Source organism: Dendroctonus ponderosae, unplaced genomic scaffold, assembly GCF_020466585.1.
Source record: "Dendroctonus ponderosae isolate FM_Combo_2020 unplaced genomic scaffold, Dpon_F_20191213v2 Dpon_F_20191213_2, whole genome shotgun sequence".
Lineage (NCBI taxonomy): Eukaryota > Metazoa > Arthropoda > Insecta > Coleoptera > Curculionidae > Dendroctonus > Dendroctonus ponderosae.
Window position 1 is genome coordinate 17,858,349 of NW_026018165.1, and position 20,620 is coordinate 17,878,968.

General features: G+C 40.8%; 2 protein-coding genes and 1 long non-coding RNA gene across 16 annotated transcripts in view; 1 reads left to right on the forward strand and 2 right to left on the reverse strand.

Annotated features, from left to right (window-relative positions):
- Nucleotides 1-4,069, reverse strand: part of LOC109545346 (probable low-specificity L-threonine aldolase 2) — a 21,489-nt gene extending 17,420 nt beyond the window's left edge. For 3 of the 4 annotated variants that reach the window (XR_007280977.1, XR_002172658.2, XM_019915994.2), the window contains exons 1-7: nucleotides 3,568-4,069; nucleotides 2,919-2,993; nucleotides 2,690-2,859; nucleotides 2,407-2,627; nucleotides 2,212-2,348; nucleotides 902-1,013; nucleotides 474-734 (exon numbers count right to left, since the gene is read on the reverse strand). Coding sequence is in view for 2 of the 4 variants with exons in the window: in XM_019915994.2 (XP_019771553.2) it covers nucleotides 479-734; nucleotides 902-1,013; nucleotides 2,212-2,348; nucleotides 2,407-2,627; nucleotides 2,690-2,859; nucleotides 2,919-2,993; nucleotides 3,568-3,811 (1,215 nt within the window). In the remaining 2 variants the exon portion in view is untranslated. Of the gene's footprint in view, nucleotides 1-473; nucleotides 735-901; nucleotides 1,014-1,144; nucleotides 1,833-2,211; nucleotides 2,349-2,406; nucleotides 2,628-2,689; nucleotides 2,860-2,918; nucleotides 2,994-3,567 lie in introns of those variants that run through there. The other variant, XM_019915995.2, reaches the window with a different exon arrangement.
- A 1,817-nt stretch (nucleotides 4,070-5,886) lies between these two features.
- On the forward strand, nucleotides 5,887-20,595 carry LOC109545309 (kinesin-like protein unc-104). Of its 11 annotated transcripts, none has more exons than XM_019915911.2 (31): nucleotides 5,887-5,978; nucleotides 9,950-10,068; nucleotides 10,123-10,205; nucleotides 10,411-10,717; nucleotides 10,775-10,970; nucleotides 11,024-11,201; nucleotides 11,318-11,320; nucleotides 11,558-11,721; nucleotides 11,780-11,919; nucleotides 12,017-12,058; nucleotides 12,663-12,782; nucleotides 12,841-13,037; nucleotides 13,101-13,262; nucleotides 13,328-13,597; nucleotides 14,243-14,357; nucleotides 14,568-14,740; nucleotides 14,801-14,979; nucleotides 15,497-15,822; nucleotides 15,884-16,139; nucleotides 16,201-16,291; nucleotides 16,347-16,580; nucleotides 16,642-16,758; nucleotides 16,813-16,978; nucleotides 17,031-17,176; nucleotides 17,232-17,421; nucleotides 17,552-17,705; nucleotides 17,766-17,911; nucleotides 17,971-18,234; nucleotides 18,290-18,420; nucleotides 18,491-18,604; nucleotides 18,661-20,595. In XM_019915911.2, the coding sequence occupies exons 2-31, from the start codon at nucleotides 9,969-9,971 to the stop codon at nucleotides 18,862-18,864; spliced, it is 4,968 nt and encodes a 1,655-aa protein (XP_019771470.2). In that variant the 5' UTR covers nucleotides 5,887-5,978; nucleotides 9,950-9,968; the 3' UTR covers nucleotides 18,865-20,595. The 11 variants fall into 11 exon arrangements, with proteins under 11 accessions (XP_019771470.2, XP_019771474.2, XP_019771472.2 ...); XM_019915915.2 differs by having other exon boundaries at nucleotides 17,232-17,412; XM_019915913.2 differs by having other exon boundaries at nucleotides 16,813-16,975.
- On the reverse strand, nucleotides 7,037-14,011 carry LOC125503536. The gene is made up of 2 exons (XR_007280958.1): nucleotides 13,793-14,011; nucleotides 7,037-7,564 (listed from the first exon to the last, which is right to left on the reverse strand). It is a non-coding gene; the product is annotated as an uncharacterized LOC125503536 (long non-coding RNA).
- Nucleotides 20,596-20,620: the final 25 nt, after the last annotated feature.

The following is a 20,620-nucleotide window of genomic DNA, read 5'->3' on the forward strand; positions in this document are numbered from 1 at the left end:
GCGGGAAATTTCGCACCTGTTCTGGAGATTTCGAGAACTATCTGGGTTACCTGGAGGAAACTATATAAGCGACGACGAGAACCAGACAGAGTCAGTAAACCGTCTTTATCTATGCAGTAAACTTAATATTGATAATAAATATGTTCAAATAAGACAGAGTCAGTAAAGTGACAGCCGCGCCTGAGTGCAGAAGAGGTTAAACCCCGCGAGCCGGAAACGCGTGTTTTCCGTCACAAAATATCCCCCCTATGGGGTATGTTCTGTGTTTTCCGTTTGTTATTGTTATTGTTTGTGAAGTTGACGTTAATTTAGAAGTTAGCACAGGAAGTTAGTTTGTTCCTGTGCCGTAGTTAAAGTTGTACCGAGGGGAATAAAAGTTGGAAGCAGAAGAAAGAGTTTGATACTCGGCTATCCACGGTACGATATGTATATTTATTATTTGCTCTACCCACTGCAAAACATGACGCACTTACTTGTTTTACAGCTTAGACTTTTTGCTCTGTGCCTCAATGGCCGCTTGAGTTTGCAAATAAGCCAAATCCAGTTTTTGCGTTCCGCAGCCAGGATCCTGAATTTCCCGTTCAATTTCCGTTAAAACAAACACGATTTTTTCCATTGCCATTTTGGTGGCCTCGTCCGACACTTCCCAACAGGTCACAAAACGAATCCAGTCATCCCGAGCGCTGCATTGCACGCTCACTTTCACTGGATCGGTTGCGTATACAGTGAATAATCTAAAAGATGGAAACCAAATTAATTGGGAATAAAACATGTGTAAATTTCGTTAAATAATGTCTTCCACTTTTCAGCTTCAAATTGTTTATGCATGCTAAATACAGAGAAATAAAGTGCGACTGTTCGGTAGATAATGGAAGAAAACATAAGAAAGTCAGCATTTTACCTTTTCTGTGCCAATTTGGGACTAATTTTCGGATCCAAATTCATTATGACAATATTTGTGTGTATTTCGCTCAAATTCACTTGGAAATATCTGGAGTTGAGACCCGCTATACCTGAAAGTATTTCAATTGTGGCATAAAATTGCATGGAGGCAAAAAACCTGTTAACAGTTACATTTTTCTGCTAAGCAAAACACTGTGTGAATCGATTTGCAAGAAATGACAACATTTGATGAAAAAACATCTTTACTAATCATCTTTATTACAACATTATTTACACAATAAAGTAAAATGATACAAAAGAGCCTACCGTTACTAATCAAAATAAACATAAACGCCCGATAATAAATGGTTTACATATCGGAGCCTTATCACACGTCAAAAGCGCGCGAAGTTCGCACTTTCAGCATTCCCCATTAAGCGAATAAATAGAAATATTAATCAAGAATATTTTCGTTTGAACACTGATAAAATGCAATACTTTCCAATAGGAATAATGTGTGGTTTCCCAATACAGAAATGCACAAACAAGCTTAATAAATAACACAATGACGGGTTTTGATGATGAATTGTGGACGATTAACTAAGTTATATAAAAAGTTTACATAACATCGTTAACAAGAACCCTCTAGAAACGCGGGAGCTACAACTGGAAGGCTTTGTCATATTCCCTAATAACCAGCTGGATTTTGTCGCAAGCCATCGCAATGTCTTCGTCGGTTATCTCCCAGTACAAAGTGAACCGGACGCAGTCATGATTCAAAGACATGCACCTTACACTGCACTTAACACTGTCAGTCTTCAACACAGTCTGTAATCGACGCTGAAGATCCTTGATGGGGATCTTCGTTTTGTCCACGTACATCAGCACCATGTTGGTTTGGACTGTTTGCAGATCGACGTGGAAATTGGTGGATGCTGTTGCGTAAATTGCTTCAAATTTTAAACAATCATCAGTACATAATTCAACAATGGCCACATACTGACGCATAATGTAGAAGCGGAAGTGAAGGATGTAGATTTTTTAACCATTATGCTTACCTTTCATGCTAAAAACTCCCAAAATTCCCAAAAGCTGCCAACATCAAATGGGAATCAATCGCGTCCACCCCGAAAGCATATACCATATACAAGAGTTTTTCACATGCACCAAAGAATCTTTTTATTATCTTGCCCCATTTAACCGACAATAGAAACCAAGGCGCTCGCGGAATGTCTGTATTTGTTCCCAATTTGTTAGTATCTTTATGCTACCCAGGGGTTGCAACAGCTGGAATGCTTTGCGAATAATGACTTGAAGCAACCGACTTACCTTTCGCTATTTGGTAGGCATGGTTGTGGTCCTCCTGCAGCCGATCAATCATGCTATCAAACGCTACTAATCCGGCGGCCGCTATAATTCCGGCCTGCCTCCATCCTCCGCCTATGGCCTTTCGAACGCGCCGAGCCCTGCACCGCGGAAATCAGATTTAAACGCTAATCACACTCAACATTTCGTATCACTCACTTGGCAATAAACTCGGAGGTTCCGGCTAAAATGGCCCCAACAGGACATCCCAGCCCTTTGCTCAGACAAAAGCAAACTGAGTCCACGTCTTTTACGATGCGACTGGGGGGCACTTTTAGATAAACAGCTGCATTCATCATGCGGGCCCCATCCATGTGCACTGGCAAGTTGTGTTCTTGGGCCACGTTTTGCACCTTCTCCAGCCACTCCAGAGGCAACACCTGCAAGGAAAATCGTTCATGAGTGGCAAACAGTTGTAAAGCGGGTCGTATTTTTCACTCACCTTGCCACCGCATAGATTATGTGTATTCTCGACTATAATGAGAGAGGAGATTGGCTCGTGGAAATCGGGGTTTTTTCGAATTTTCTTGCGCAGATCGTCAATGCTGAAAGTGCCATCCTCGTTGTTTTTTATCACTGCAGTGTGCACCCCTGCGATTTGCGCGGTGCCACCTGTTGGAAAAGTGCCTCTATATAATCTCTGATTGTACTAGAGAGCGTTTGGGCCTCACCTTGCTCGAACTTAAAGGTATGCCCATGGTCTCCAGAAATGATTTCGCTGCCCCTCTGATTGCAATGAACCATAACTGCAAAAATGAAAAATGTGTTCTACATGTTTTGGCAATATCCTGCTGATAACGGTCAGTATATCAAGAATCCAGCGTAAACCAAATAACATTGTTCCCTTCCATAAAAGAGGTCGCAGCCTTTTTGAGCCTCTGAGGCAACGTATTAGCCCAAGGTTCTGCTCATATCAGCCAATTTGATTTATGAAAACAGTCCAATTACTGATACTGATACGTGAAAGCCCTGACCTCTGACATATACCTACATAAAACAAGCTTTCTTTCAGCCAATGTCTGGTTTAGTCCAGTTACGTCCAATTATCGTTTTAAATCAATCAGCATCACATGACGATAATGATGGAATATGTAACAGTGTTAACAGTCATCGGGCATTTGGATTATTTCCACTAGTTTGGTGGAGGCTCCTTTGATTGGTTTTATGAGCATGAAATAGTGAAGTTGAAACAGTAGGTACTCTTAATCGGACTTGCTCTAGTGGCGGAAGCCTAGGCCTGGTAAGAGTACTTTTTGTGTAGAAAACAATTATTACTGAGTTATTGGGATAATTATTTAAAAACCCTCGTTGGCTACTTACTAGCAATTAAGTTAGCCATCGTTCCACTGGCAACAAACACAGCTTGTTCTTTGTCGAGCAGCTCAGCGGCACGAGTTTCAAGTTCAGCCACTGTAGGATCCTCCCCATAGACGTCGTCGCCTACCGCAGCCCTGTACATCGCTTCTCGCATTTCTGGGGTCGGCCTGCTCACCGTGTCGCTTCTAAGATCCACAATCCGGATCCCAGAATTGTTCATCAGATCGATGTTGATTTTTTCGTACATTTTGAATTCGCACTAAACCACAGACACGACCTACCACGCACTGAACCAGTTAGCAAAAGCCCGTTCACTTTTATATCCGATGTGCACGCTGAGGCAGGCAAACGCCGGTCTCTAATCTTGGCGTTTCAACATTCTTGTTTGGCTAAAGCTATAATTATTGCATCAGGGCAGGCACTATCACGTATTTCGCAAATTAATAACAATATTGCCAATGTGGTCTAAGTGCGTCCGCTCGTCTTGCAATACGCTCAATTGCTCCAATTATATAATATTCCGTACGTAAATCAACGAGGACAAATTTAAAAATTTTTGATGCAATCCGGTGACAAAATGGCGAACCGACAATGWCAAACCGTCACCACTTTGTCAATAGTTAAGCAGTGTTGCCGTAGTAYAGCAAATTAATTTCAGTWAAATTTATTGCATTGATTCTACAACGTTGCCACAAATAATATCGGGTTAGATTGTTGCAGATTTGCAGCATAGAGTAAGTAAAATAAAAATAAAAAATTTCACTTTCTCTATGATTTGCAGTTCCTTTCAGAGTTTAGTATAGTTTTGAGTTAAAAMCTTTTGCGTAGAAATAATYTGATMAATTAAATCAACTGCCCTCAGCCGTTCGCACCAATCACAAGCGAGCATTGGGAAGTCAGAGACGCTGAAGGAAATTTCGGAAAGGAAACACGCAAAATAACCTAACTTTTCCGGTGTTACAACCATGTTTTGTGTTAGGAAAAATTTTAATTTTCTGAAAAAATCGACACCCCCTTGGAAAAATTTCGGCCAAAAATCAAAATTTCAGTCGCACCCATTCGTCAATAATTAATTTCGTCTATAAGGAATATTTTCGGCCTAAACTCAGTACTTTTAAACTTTCGAAGAAATCAACAACCTTCGTTGCCTAGAAATCGTCCCTGGTGACGTGCTTTTCCGGATACACATAAACCTGATCATAGAACAAGCAAAGGATTCTACAGATATTAAAAAGTTTATAAAAATCGCCCAGAATCCTAGACAACGTTAAAAAGCACTCGTACACACAGAAGATAAAAGCTAAGGAGAATATTAGTGCAAGAAGCAATAAATTCTTGAATAAGCCCTATGAAACCTGAATGGTTGAAAACTATAAGATAAACCGTTATTAGTAAATAGAAACATTTTGTACGAAAAGTTACATGATTTACCTGAGAAAGTTTTCACATTTGCAAAATAAGCACCTAAATGACATGATATTAAAGAAATGTTTAAAAAATTAACAAGTAAATAAAAAACAAAAATAAGTCAGAAAGCATTTAAAAAAAGAGTATTTCGGCGAGCAAAGAGAAAATAGTAAATAACACATTTTCAACGAAAAGCTGATATATTCGCAAAATATAGTACAAAAAAAATAAAAAAAGCGTTATTTTTCGGATACTTGCTGCCGTTGTTATCTGATATTTTTTTAAAGGTGAGCAGCATTTGATGTATGATGACAAATTGCTTGGATTTGAGTGAAATTTTGTCTATTTAAATTCGGCTCCGTTGTTTTCTGCGAACAGTTGAGTGAAAGAGTTACTATGTTACATAATAAAGCAATCTACTGTGGAAAACCTGACTATTTAAAGTTAAAAACTGAGCAAAAAAGTTGAAAGTGGCAAATCTGAGCAGTCCCGACTTAGAGTTCATAAAGCGTTCTATTTAGGGTGTAATTCACAGCAGAAGAACACTAATAATTGAAGGTGTGTTTACAGCAAAACACCCCTATGTTACATAATAAAGCAGTCTACTGTGGAAAACCTGACCATTTAAAGTTAAAAACTGAGCAAAAAGTTGAAAGTGGCAAATCTGAGCAGTCCATACTTCATAAAGTTCATAAAGAGTTCATAAAGCGTCCAATTTAGAGTGTAATTCACAGCAGAAATAAATGAACCAGCCGAGACTTTATTCAGATTTGTGGTTTGATACACGTGCATACACACACAGATAAAGACAAGTACAAGGATACACAATGTGATTGTGTTCGATTGTGGTTAGTTCTTAGCTTGGAGCACAGGGTAGCCATTCGTACTGTAATACGCGTTTGAAAGGTTGGCCACCCTGGTGGGAGGTCTAAATAGTAAGTTGTCTGTGGCGCTATTGTTTTGGTTGGTGATTGCTCCGATTTTCTGCTGAATTCACTCGAAAGCAGGTAATTTTCTTATGAATTCCTGTTAAACATAACATACATTTGAAGGGGCATGTAAAGGCTTTGCCCGACAACGTCCAGAAGCCTTGCTTTGGCCCATAAATGAAACCAGTGCAACCAAAACAGTCAATAACTATTGGAAAACAACCAAATATTTTTCCTATTTTTTGAGTACACTTTTAAACCCATTGACTGTACAGACAGTACTGTCATATGTTTGTTGTAAACAACGTCGATTTTAAACAACAAAATCGAACGACAAAGACTGAAGGGCCAGAATTCCTTAAAATAGTTCATTGATTTCTCGCACCCTGTGGGTGCATGAATCATTACGTGGGAGATAAAATCAAGAGAGCCGTTTTTAACTTTGGCGTCAACCTGTATCAATAAATGAGATTGTCATTTGTTAAGCCGCTTTCTATTGGTTGCGTCCATCGTCAATACGTCATTATAGCCAGAGAAACCGCATATACCAGGTGTCCCAAACCAGATATACAATCATAGGTCAGGGCCAAACCGTAACGGTCAGAATAGCGTTCGCGCTTTTTTCAGGACACTTTGTATACTGGAATAAAAATTTGGTAGTATTAACAAAAATTTAAGTTTTCCCAAAAAATCTGGAAAATATGGGCAGGCTTTTGAAGTAACTTTTCGAACAAAATTCGATATTTTTCAAAAACTGGGCTCTATCGGGAGTGGTCGCTTTTTACCGATTTAAAGGGCAAAAGTTCACTCTAAACGACCCTAAAGGGTCATTGATTCAGAACTACCCGGGAAATGTTAATGTTGGCAGAACAGACACAAACATAATTTTAAATGTAACAAAAGATTCAGTTTTTGCAGAAATCTGGAAAGTTTTGGAAAGCTTTTGAAGCAACTCTTAACTCATTTTTTTACATCTTTGAATAGAAGACAAGAACGAATAAAAGCGACTCGACTTGCCAACATGCGGAGATTTATTTTTATTTTGTTTAGTATTTAGTGTTATTTGATAATTATTGTAAATTCCGTCCAATATGACACTGTATTTTTTAAATATTGAAACAAATAAAACAACGGAAACCAAGAACGCAAAGTAATTTATTCCATTGTAAAGCAAGAAAGTAAGAAAATAAATAAAACTACAAAACATAGACATTGTTAAAGGAAACGGCGTCCATTTATTGCATTTTTAATCCCCCTCTTAGGGCTCTCCAGATAAATGGTATTGCGTCTGTTCTTTCCATTTATTGATACACTGAACAAAAATTGAATTGTTCTCTGGCCCAATCCAGTTGGCTGTTTCCATCCCCTGAATCTCCAATGGTTTTTTGGCCTAAGTATACTTGGAGTGTTTAATTGTTGCTATCATATTTGGAGGTATGAAGGAAGTTGATGTTTCTTGGCCACTTGAGCCTTCTTGGTAGGCACTTCAAGGCTCCAGCAGCATAAATTCATTGATTTTCATCCCAGCCGATTGGTTAGGGACGTATTGATTCTGTCACATGACCTTCCCCCTGCGCACGGAAAAATTCATCCTGCTAGGTCTCGAAAATCGTCCTGGCCGATACGCCAGAGCAGGATAATTTCGCATACGGCGGTGAAATTTTCTGCAAAAATGGTTTAGAATCGGTCGAAACGTAGTGAAATTGTCCGTCGACTTGTATGGTACATTCCAAAGCTGTTCAACTTTCGAAAACCTTTCGGTAAGTCCGGTTTTTTTTAATTGACCTCTTGCACGACTTCTCATGGTATGGGCGTTGAATGGTTTTCCGTTGTGTAATAATACAATTTATTTGGTTTTTTATTTATTTAATATTGAATGCTGATGGACATAGTTGTCCAGTTGCTGTTGCTTTGCAACATTTGCTCTTTTTTCGGGACTTTTGTTGTTAATTTTCTTTCTGCGCTTCATTATTATGTTCATCCAATGATTCCTTTTCTGAAACTATTCCATTTATGACGATTTCCCATTGGAAATGTTGCGCTGACTTATCTACGTTCTGTATGTTCAGGGTGTAAAAATATCGATATTGACCATTTAAATCATTTATTGCCTTCTTTGGCGTTGAAAACCTTACCCAATGTATTGGCTCTTTGTTTGGGATAAATTGGATTCAATAGTTCGATTTTTTAGCATTTTACTAAGTTTTTGCCCAATTTGTGCATTGAGTTCATTTCAAATTTAGCCTTTAGAATTGCAACTTATTTGTTTAATTATTTTTTTGTAAATTTATTAAAAGCGACTTATTGAATTTTCCTACATACACAGTGGGTTCACTGAAGTAGCAGCCATATAGAGAACTGTTTTTATCAATTTTCCTAAAAAATGTTTTTCATAGGGTGGCTTGAATTAAATTCTGGTTTCAGTGGTTAAAGAAAATATCTTCAGATTGCAATTGCGTTTTTTCAAACAAAACAACGTGAATATTAGTCAGTTTTCTGAAAGAGGCTTTTATGCCCTGGCCAAGTATAATTATCACTTAACGAAGAGTCTTTTGAAAATTACATCCTTGAAGAACTTTTTTAGGTCATTGTGAAATTGTGAAGCAGAAACCGTAAATAGCTCATTTATTGGCGCCGACAAACTGACCTCGAGTTCCACCCTTGCAACAAATCCTTGCGAAAGAATTAAAAATACAGCCGAAACATGGGGGTTTTATTTATGTAGATTGATGTTTATTGCTTTTTACTGGCTGAAGCTTCACTAATTTACATTATGAAGCTTTTGGAAAATAGAAGAAATTAGTGAGGAAAATCGAGAAAACTACGCGGAGTAACGCAAGATTGTGTGCAGTATCGGTTTACAACAGCAAAAAAATTTAAACAATAAACAGAAGTATGAAGGCTTTCACGGCCGGTCAGATTATATTTAGGAATGTTTTCCGGGCTTTGAAGCCGTGGTCTATCGGAATTTCTYCCTGACGTTTCGTCCACAACTGCGGTGGACATTTTCAAAGGCCTTTGAAAATGTCCATATTTTGTCATTTTTTAGTCAAAGAATACACTGGTCGGCTTGCGCTTGCATTCAAATTGCGCGCAAAATCGTCTTTGTAAAAATTGAAACATTGAATGAGCAATCTTGTGCAATTTCAGACAATTGACGCTTGGACTACAGGCGGWARAGCTGAGTGGAAGGTAGTTTCGACTCGCTGCAGCCTCACGTAGTGGCCGTTTACACRTGGCTGTCAGACAGMGGTCAATGTTTTCTTCTATTTAATSGCATCAGTTTAGTAAGCGGGTCCAGAGCATTTGAGAAATTTGTGTGTGGTCTTCACCAGTCTTASTCGRAAAGCACGGGAGATCACTTCGCCTTTGATAATGTCCACCGCAGTTGTGGACGAAACGTCAGGAAGAAATTCCGATAGACCACGGCTTCAAAGCCCGGAAAACATTCCTAAATATAATAAACAGAAGTGTTTTTCATTACTCCAAACTCAACACTTCAAACTTTTTGTTTGCAACTCATATTTTTTGTTTTCAAACAAGCTGGGGCAAATTTGCAATGTTTTATTATTTTGAGTTTATAAAGCCTTTCCAGAACTCAACAGTCATGAAGCGAAATTTCGAATCCCTCAATTTGAGTCCAAATCGCGTGATTCACATGAAAGATTCGAAGCTGATTAGGTGGCGCCGCGGCGTCGTTGAGTCTCGGCGCCGATGGATCGGCGAATGCACACATTGACCCAAACTGAATGACGCATTTCATGAATGGTTTTCTTCAACAACAAAACTACTAGACGTTTGCACTGCGTACGTGCCATTTGCGCGAACAGTTCGTAACTTGGACACCCTGTATATTGAAAACTAAACACTTTTCTGTTATCGCTCTTCAGTCGTTCCCAAATAAGGAACAGTTTCGTTTAGAGAGGATGCTTTTAATGTTACCGCACATAAGTGCACAGGGTGTTGGACGAAGCCATCTGGCTAATCCCATCGACTTTTTATTGCGAATTTGTTCCACTCTGTATAAACGAAGGTTTTTTGCATTCCAGATAAACACCAAAAGCGAAAATGTCTTCAGTAAAAGTAGCGGTGCGCGTCCGACCGTTTAACAACCGAGAAATCACCAGAGATTGTAAATGCATTATAAAAATGGGAGGCAACACAACGAGTAAATATAATAAATATACGAAAAATCGATTTAATTGAAACATTTCCGTTCCAGCCATACTGAATCCAAAGGCAGACCCGAACAACAAAGAATCAATAAAAAGCTTCAACTTTGACTATTCCTATTGGTCGCACGATGTAAGAGAGTTGACATTAACTTTGCAACAATTGCATTTTCCCCGTCCATCTAAGATCTGACTAGAATCAACCAAATTTTCAAAAAAAATCGCCGAACCGTTGAAAAACCGTGCTTTTTTCGCAACTCGTCGGCCGAAATCATTCTAGTCACGTCTTAAACATACCACCGCTTAACAACTTTTTATCCTTTAACTTGAATATTTAGGAAAGCGATGCGGAGTTTTCTTCGCAACTGCTTGTCTACAAAGACATCGGAGAGGAAATGTTACAACACTCATTCGATGGCTACAATGTGTGCATCTTTGCCTACGGCCAAACAGGCGCCGGAAAGTCTTACACGATGATGGGCAAGCAGGAGGAAGGCCAGGAGGGAATAATCCCCCAGATCTGCAAGGAATTGTTCAGAAAAATACAGAACAGTACCCAGACCGATGTGAAGTATTCAGTGGAAGTAAGCTATATGGAGATCTATTGCGAAAGAGTCCGGGATCTGCTCAACCCCAAGAATAAAGGTTGATTTGCCGAAGATGTGCAAGAAATGAATGGGGATCACTTTTGAAATATTGCAGGCAATCTGAAGGTGCGAGAGCACCCGCTTCTGGGGCCTTACGTGGAGGATCTCAGCAAACTAGCGGTTACCAGTTACGAAGACATTCACGATCTGATCGACGAGGGAAACAAAGCCAGAACAGTGGCTGCGACTAATATGAACGAAACAAGTTCTAGATCGCACGCTGTTTTCACCATATTTTTCACACAACAAAGGTGCGCAGATTCTCGCCAGAGGCTTAGAATGCGGTTTAATGGTTTCTTCGCAGATTGGACGAAACTACTCAGCTCACAACTGAAAAAGTGTCAAAAATATCCCTGGTGGACTTGGCTGGATCGGAGCGAGCCGACTCCACTGGCGCCAAAGGAACGCGCTTGAAGGAAGGAGCAAATATCAATAAAAGTCTCACCACTTTAGGAAAAGTAATTTCTGCTCTTGCCGAAATCGTAAGTATTTGTGCAAAATGTCCGGCATTCCATTTAAACCGTGCCTTTATGATCTCATCACTCTTTAACCGAAATTCACTAACTTAATTTGTGTGGTTTCCTGCTGCCAACATTAGTCTGTAAGTATTTATCTTTGATTTTTGCTGAAATAATTAAAAAATGTGTTTCATTGCAATACTGACCGTTGGATCACAAAGAACAGTAGCGCGAGTTTAAAATGAACTACGGGACACATTCCCAAACAAACACAAACACCCTGTACAAGTGCATATTTCCTCTGTGTATGTGGTTCATCTTAGACACGCATGAAGTCCAATTTAGAACAAAACTGAGCAATTTTTGTGGGTGTTTTGCAGGCGTCGAAGAGCAAAAAGTCCAAAAAAGCCGACTTTATTCCCTACAGAGATTCCGTACTAACTTGGTTGTTGCGAGAGAACCTGGGAGGCAACAGCAAAACGGCTATGATTGCCGCCATATCGCCTGCCGATATTAACTACGATGAAACTTTGTCTACTTTACGGTAAGCAGATTGCAAGGCGACAAACCATCTGTTTCACTAAGGCAAGTAAATTGTCCAGTTACGCGGACAGAGCTAAACAGATCGTGTGCAAAGCAGTGGTCAATGAGGACGCCAACGCGAAACTCATTAGGGAACTCAAAGAGGAGATTCAGAAACTGCGCGAGCTTCTCAAGCAGGAAGGAATTGAAGTTCATGAAGGTAAATCTATTGTATGGGTGGAGAGTTAGAAGAATTTTGAAAAAATCACTTCGATTTGTGGCTTACATGATTTTCTGTTAACCACAACGCGGCTCAGGTCCCGATGGCAAAGTTATTTATGAAAAGAAGGACCAGCCTCGTAAGTATGCGGCGCTTTTGTCCGGCTTTTTGGCACCCAATCGTCTAAAAACCACAGTGTCTGCCACAATTTTCATCATCCGACCTTTTACACGAAGCCTTTTGTATTCTGATTGGCAGTAGTTCCATGCCAGTTATTGTTCTTCAGGAGTCCCCACCTTTATCAATAATCTCCCGCCTTAGTCTCCTCGTAGGATAATCCTCTTTGCTCATCTATGGTCAATTATTCCATCCATGTCTAAAACACTCTCCAAATTGGCAACGGAAATAAAAATATTGCGGATTACTTCACAGGCACCGCGAATATTCGAATAGTTGGGCTTTTCAGCATTGATGAATCTTCAGTGGGGGTTTTTGAGCTATTGCCAATGCCAAAGTTCCAATTGTTCGCAAGCCACTCACTACCAGCCAGCTTCCAGCGAATGCTTCTACTGTTTGAAAAATCGAATTGGCGGAAAATTTTTGTTCTAAATTACAGTTTTTTGCAATGAAGCTTTCATGCTTGAGAATGAAACCTGTACTAATTTCTGTGTTTATTTTCATCATCCAAACGGCGGGAAATCGAGCATTAGCCGCAATTTGAATGAAAATCCATGTTCTTTCAGGTGTGGAGAACAACATGGTGGAGAGAAATAATAAGGAAAATGACAAACGGGCTAGAACGCAGTCTACTACAGCCGAGGAAGCTGTCGATCAGCTTCAGGCAAGCGAAAAGCTAATCGCCGGTAAAACATCTGGACTTGCTTAAACAATAGCAGGTGATAATGAATGTTTATCTGCTAGAATTGAATGAAACTTGGGAGGAAAAGCTGAAGAAAACAGAAGCCATCAGAATTGAAAGGGAGGCAGTTTTTGCCGAGATGGGAGTGGCGGTGAAAGACGGAAATACTGTAGGAATCTTTTCTCCGAAACGCACTCCACATCTAGTGAACTTAAACGAGGACCCTTTCATGTCCGAGTGTCTCATTTACTATATCAAGGTCTGCTGCCTGTATTATACAAACATGGACAATTTCCATAAACAATGCTTCAACAATTTTCAGGATGGTTTGACTCGAATCGGCTCAGAAGAAGCAAACAGTCCTCAAGACGTTCAGCTCTCTGGTTCACACATCAAACCAGAGCATTGCATATTCGAGAATAAAGACCGGAAAACCACTCTGATCCCCTTAAACGGCGCTCTCATCTATGTAAACGGAAGAGAAGTACGCACTTGCCCACTTCCGCACTATGTATAACTTATGGTTTGAACAAACACCTTTTTGTACAGATAACTGAGCCGATTGCACTTAAAACGGGCTCCAGAGTGATTCTGGGCAAAAATCACGTGTTCCGCTTCACGCATCCGGACGAAGTGCGGGAAATGCGGGAGAAAAATACGCCGGCCGAAACAGTTGATTGGAATTTTGCTCAAATCGAACTGCTGGAGAAACAGGGCATCGATCTGAAGGCCGAGATGCAGAAGAAATTGGTTAATTTGGAGGAACAGTACCGGAAGGAGAAAGAAGCGGCGGATCAGGCGTTCGATGAACAGAGAAAGGTAAGGAAACGCTCTTTTATACAAGGTGTTCAGCTGAATCTGGCCACATTCAGCATTTCAACACTTTGACTTCTAATGTAAATAATCAACACTTTTCTTACTGTGCTGTCTCGAAGCAGCCTTAATGAACATTATCTCTAACGATAAATCCCAAGAAATTTGAACGCAAAGCCTGAAAATGAACAGATGCCTTACCTTTAAAATAGTGCAAATCACTGGATGTAATATGATGAATCAAAGTTGGTAACTCGTAAGCTTAATGCGTAAAGCCCAGATCCGTCACCAGATCTGTCAATTCGTACGCCGAATTGACAGATCTCCAACCAATAGGAACACTTTCGTACCATCGTAGAAACGAATGAATGGGACACGGGCTTAAAACGTATTAAACCTGTTTTTATGATTCTTCTTCTTCTTTACTCAAATGGCGCAGCTTTTTTGACTTTAATTTGGGCAATCCAGAAAAAAATCCGCACTGCGCATTACCAACTAATTATTTTGTTGACAATGGCAGTATTGCCATGGTTACGAGGTGACGCGGCGTGGTGCGGCTTGTTGATTATGTTGTTGCTTGGTAACTGGTTTTTCAATTTCGATAATTTGTTGATTTTCTCTTTAATCAGTGTAATTTTTCATGTTGTAAAGAACTATGAAGCGCGAATCGACGCCCTGCAGAAGCAAGTGGAAGAACAGATAATGACCATGTCAACGTACAGTTCTTATACTGCGGAAGATTTCAGTAACGAAAACGATATTTTCGGTAAGCTGCTGTTCAATGCTATTTTATAAAATGTCTGGCTTTCTTCCGCTTAAGTATATGTAGAAAGCAACGTTTTTAATTAGTATACATTAGTGTTTGAATTATTTCCGGAGTTTAACGGTAAATTGAGAAAACTCTGCGTTCTGGTAGTAAATTCGCATGGGTAGTTGTTAGTCTTGCTTAAATACAGAGTGGCACCCGCTTTTTCAGTGAACCCTCTGTTTGATGCAGAGTGTAACTGGACGGAAAAGGAGTTTGAACTCGCTGCGTCCGCTTGGAGGAAGTGGAAGCACCATCAGTTCACCTCACTTAGAGACGATCTTTGGGGGAACGCCATTTTTCTGAAAGAAGCAAATGCCATCAGCGTCGAGCTGAAGAAGAAGGTAAAACTGCAAATCGAAACGGTGATCAACCAAGTGAACCCTGCAAAAATTTGTTCACAGGTTCAGTTTCAATTCACCCTGCTTACTGATACTCTGTATTCCCCGCTGCCGCCGGATTTGCGCCCAGTTATAGACTATGACCACGATGAGGACGTAACCATTCCAAGAACAGCGGTGGCTGTTGAAGTGCAAGATCTGAAAAACGGCGCCACTCACTATTGGTCTTTGGACAAGCTGCGGTAAGTGTTGGGAACTATGCGAACAGAAGAACTGGCACTAGTGGACGTGAATGATCACACATGGTTCCTACAAATTCGCAAGGTTTAGTTAACGATAAACGTTTTCTTCGCAGTCAAAAATTAGAAATAATGAAAATGTCCTGCGAGCTTGCATTGCCCTCGCCCACTGTGGACAGTAGTCCCGAGGAGGATCCGAATCCACCCTTTTATAAGTGTCTCACTCACTGTTCTTCAACATCACGCTTATCACTGACCAACTTGCTCCCTAAGAGGTTGGTGCCGTCGCTTGGCCATGTACAGTCGTTGTCACTGCTTCGCAAAATCAGTTTTATTGTACTATACACAACAGTTAGGTAACTGAACCCAACATTGCGGAAATGAAAAACTGCTGTTTTGGTCAGTCCAAACAATCGCCTCAAATGCCTTGTTAATGTTAGGCCAACTTTGTAGTTTAATCTAAAATGTTATCAAGTTCTAGGAAGATTAAAGCCTTGCACAATTAATAATCGTGTTACAGACAACGTTTGGAGCTGATGCGCGAAATGTACCATAACGAGGCAGAAATGTCCCCAACATCTCCCGATTACAATGTCGAGTCTCTCACGGGCGGAGATCCGTTCTACGACCGATTCCCCTGGTTTCGCATGGTTGGAAGAGGATTCGTCTATCTCAGCAACTTGCTCTATCCGGTCACCTTGATACATAAAGTGGCTATCGTCAGCGAAAAGGGCGATGTGAGGGGATACTTACGGGTGGCTGTGCAAGCTGTTATGGATGAGGACAATTCAGACCAAGTGGGCGTGAGGCAGAGCGCCCGAATTGCCTTTGAGTCCACCCCCAAAGGTTCGCATTTACATTCACTTGCGCGTAGGAAACTGGATGTATTTCACCCTCTTTTTTGTAGCGGTGATCGAGCGCAACATCCATAATATAGAAGATCGGATTATCGAGGGCCACAACAACATCGATCCAATCAAACTGGAGGAATTGATTGAATGTGACGCCGATTCTGGACGGGGCGACAGTTCGGTGTCTTCGGACTTAAAGGAGGAAGAAATCCCCGAGCATCTGATGATTGGAAAAGAATTTACTTTCCGCGTGACTGTGCTTCAGGCTGTGGGAATTTCCACAGAGTATGCTGATGTTTTTTGCCAATTTAAGTAAGGACTGTTAACGTTGTTGGCTGCGCCGAAATCACGCACGGACTGCGTATTGTTTCAGCTTCCTACATAGGCATGATGAAGCCTTTTCAACAGAGCCGGTGAAAAATACGGGCAAGGGAACGCCTTTGGGATTCTATCACGTTCAAAATGTACGTTGTGCCTTAAAAAGTGTACGCCTTTTCAATCACTAATGCTTATTTTCAGATTACAGTGACGTGTACCAAATCGTTCCTGGATTATATACGATCACAGCCAATAGTATTTGAAGTATTCGGGCACTATCAGCAGCATCCGTTGCATAAAGACGCCAAGCTGGAAGGCAGCGTGAGACAACCTCCGCGCCGCATGTTGCCTCCTTCCATTCCCATTTCACAGCCTGTGAGATCCAGCAAGTTTGGCGCTTTGCCCAGTCCTTGTACCGCACATATTCATGCAAAGGTTAGTTCAGACGCTTTGAACAAAATTTCCGAGTTTTTTGAGCCGATGCAATGATTTGCAGGTTGATGTACTGGTATGGTTTGAGATTTGTGAGCTGGCCCCTAACGGAGAATATGTTCCCGTCGTTGTAGAGCACAGCGACGATTTGCCTTGTAGAGGGCTTTTCTTGCTTCACCAGGTACTTGTTCCAGAACCAATTTCATGTTCAGTTGCCAATTAATTTGCGCTTTAGGGAATACAAAGACGGATTCGCATAACCATTGTTCACGACCAGGCGTCTGAAATCAAGTGGAGGGATGTCAGGGAGCTGGTGGTGGGTAGAATTCGAAACTCCCCAGAATCAGAAGACGACGAAGATAACGACAATTCGGTGCTGTCGCTCGGTTTATTCCCAGGTAGTAGGGGTGTTTGCATTTTGCCTTCACAAACACGGTGAAATGTGTGTTTCAGGTGAGTACCTGGAGATCCCTGGAGATGACCGAGTTATGTTCAGGTTCGAAGCTGCTTGGGACAGTTCCCTGCACAATTCGCCTCTGTTGAACCGAGTCAGTTCCCCGGGCGAGCAGATTTTCATGACAATATCGGCTTATTTGGAGGTGCGATCAGCGCAAACCGATCCCTAGCTGTTTGCTTAGTTTGTGATTTTTGCAGCTGGAAAATTGCGGTCGCCCAGCCATAATCACCAAGGACCTGAGCATGGTTATGTACGGAAGGGACGCCCGCACTGGGCCCAGATCGCTGAAACATCTGTTTTCGGGCAGCTACAGAAACGCTGAAGCCAACCGCCTTTCTGGTGTATATGAGCTACTATTGCGACGAGCTAGCGAAGCAGGTAGTCCAGGTAGATTCCCCTTAGTTGCTCCTTTTCCTCTCCCACTGAAGCACGAAAGCAATTGATTCCCGGTACTCTAGATTTAGCCTGCCGATTTTTCACCAGAAAATGCGCTAACATTTGCTGTGGTTTTCTACAGGCGTTCAAAGACGCCAAAGACGGGTTTTGGATACGAGTTCCACGTATGTGCGAGGTGAGGAGAACCTGCATGGATGGCGGCCGCGAGGGGACTCTTTGATTTTCGATCATCAGTGGGAGTTGGAGAAATTGACGAGATTGGAAGAAGTGGAAAGGTAGATTTTTTATTTATATACTAAAACTGAACAAGTTAATTTCCCTATCTTCTGCCATAGAGTCAGGCATACGCTTTTGTTGAGAGAGAGGTTGGGACTGGATCGTTGCCACAATTACAACAAATTCCAATCGGAATATACCACAAAGAGCGAGAAGGAAGTATGCAACATGGTCGCCAAAAATAATTTGAACCAGAATTATCAAGGTTGGCAGAATAAATGAAGTTTGCGGAACTGAAGAATGAATTATCTGATTTTCTTCCAGCCAATAACGACTCAGTTTCCGACTATTCAGACCGCGAAAAGCAGCTGCTCAACAAGTGCGTCCGCCTCATTCAGGGAAAACCGCGCGACAGCAAAGAGCGCAAAGAAAACGACATTGCCAGTCCGACCGACGAGCTTACTGATATGAGCGCCAGCATGGTGTCCAGTGTGATGACCAACAGTTCCATTGAATTATGCTCGCCAGAAAGAACGCCGCTAATCGGGGAATGTGCCCCATTTCCCTCTATGCCGGCCTCACCTCCTGGTTCGCTTTGCGCAATATAATTTTATATTTTGCAACTCTTTTACGCATTTTTTAGGCCCTAGAGATCCGGAGTTGGTTCTGTACGTTCCTGATATGGAGGAAATTAGAATTTCCCCAGTCGTTGCCAGAAAAGGTTACCTCAATGTCTTGGAGCACAAAACCCATGGATGGAAGAAGCGATGGGTGGTAAGCATATTATTCGTAAATGTACTGGTAAAAATTTGCGTGTCGTACATCATACCATTGGTTGTTTTAGGCTGTAAGGCGACCTTATGTGTTTATATTCCGCGATGAAAAGGACCCGGTAGAAAGAGCCCTCATTAACCTAGCCACTGCTCAAGTAGAGTATTCGGAAGACCAACTGGCTATGGTAAGGTTTCCCAGTTTGCATAACTGTTATGTGATTTTAACCGTTTTCCCGTTCAGGTGCGACTTCCCAACACATTCAGTGTTGTCAGCAAACATAGGGGCTACTTGTTGCAAACTCTTCACGAGAAGGAGGTTCACGACTGGCTGTACGCCATAAACCCACTGCTTGCAGGACAGATTAGGTCGAAATCGTCCAGGCGCCAGCCTCAAGCCAAAGAGGAAGTTAACGCCGAAGTGAAGATTACTGTAGACGCTAAATGAGATATGATCGATATGGAATCCGTACTGGTCTATTGAAAAGGTCAAGTGTATAGATTTTTTTTGTTCTCTTCTTTTACATGCGTTTGGGTCTAAATTGAAATACTTTAATATTGGTTCACTTTTTGCTCATAATCCGAACGTCTGAAACGTTTTGCTTGAAGGCCAGTTTTAAGTAGATGATGATGATTGAAAGTCAATGGGGTTCATTATTTATGATCAGGCTGTAAGCACAAATACTACTGTGAGAAAGCATAATGCGTTGGGTTTTAATCAGTTTCAAAGCGGCAGAGTGAGTGTTTCCTTGCAGTCTGAGACTAATGCAGAACACCCACTGTTAGTGAGGGAATTCTTATTTGGAGCAAAATTGCCGATATGAAAGCTGCTTGATTGATTCGATCAGTAAACGCATTCCATTTTGCATGTTCACCACCTGCATAAACGTTGGTAAAAAGTTATTTTGCAATGGCCTGTTTATAATGTGGATTCCGTATCCCCGAGAGCATCTAATATGGCATTTTATGTGCGCTGAATAAAAATTAGAGCCCAATGCTTCTAACATCAGCCTTTCCAAGCTTGTTTTCTGGCCGTAGATGTATTTTTTCCATTAATACAGTGGTTGAAAGGATTTAACTTTCAACGGGAATAACCTATGTTGGAAAGATTGGACTAATGTTTTATGGATAGTAGTATTCTAGTCACTTTTATTATTGAGAGTTTTCCTGGACTGTGGATCTCGACGGCAAGAACGATTTGTACAGATAACTAAACTAATTTACGCTTCATCCAGTGATATTCTCGATAATAAATTGCTTACATTTTTAGTGATTTATTGAATATTGATAGCTGATATATTTATTTATTTATTGTGTATATTTTGACTTTTTACATCTATTACTCCTAGACCCGGCTAGAGATGTTAAATTTGAAATAATTTTGGATTTTCTGAACAATCTCGGTGTTGTTGGAAGTTTATTTGGCAATGCCAAGGCTTCACTATTAGAGATAAAAAATAAGATGAAAAATATATTATATGTACCGATATTAAGTATGTATCTTACCAAATAGTACCCCTTTAAAGCCTCACGTTTTCTTTTGTGCAATAACCAATTAGTAGATGGACGACGGAACTTTTATTATTTCTCTATCATGTAACCAGGCAATGAAACTGCATCGAATTCAGTTTTGAGGAAAAACTTGAATCGATGCAGGTTACTTGGTTAGTGCCGTAAAAAACTGTCCCTTTTCAATTCCTAATTGTTTAAGATTTAGGTCGTCTACTGGTAAGCTGTCGTAGATGTTTCGGTTTGACCGCAATTTTGTTAAGTTTTGAAACGCTTTTTGTTGTGTTTAGCAATTGAACAACTTCTGGTCATATTTATAGGCGCTTACATATACGCGGCTCGTTCTTCTTTTGACTTTCAAGTTTATTGTGATATCGATGGGAAAACTGTACGGCAAAGTTTGTATGTGAAGAAAGACTGGGAAGAAGAGCGAGGCATCGTTTCTGCCACAACCAGTTGGGTTGACTTTCACACTTGTGCTACGCCTTAAACTAAGAGCTATAAATGTATAAAACTACGGTATTAAGATCATGAAGTAGGACAATTTAGGAAATTTATATTTATTTCTTTTAATAATATAAAGGCAAAATCCCGTGCGGTTTTGCCCGTCATTATTGTATAATTGTATAAGTAATATGAAAACGAAATAAACAAACCTTAATGCCCCTTATAGATGCGTTGTTTCTAATCGCGCC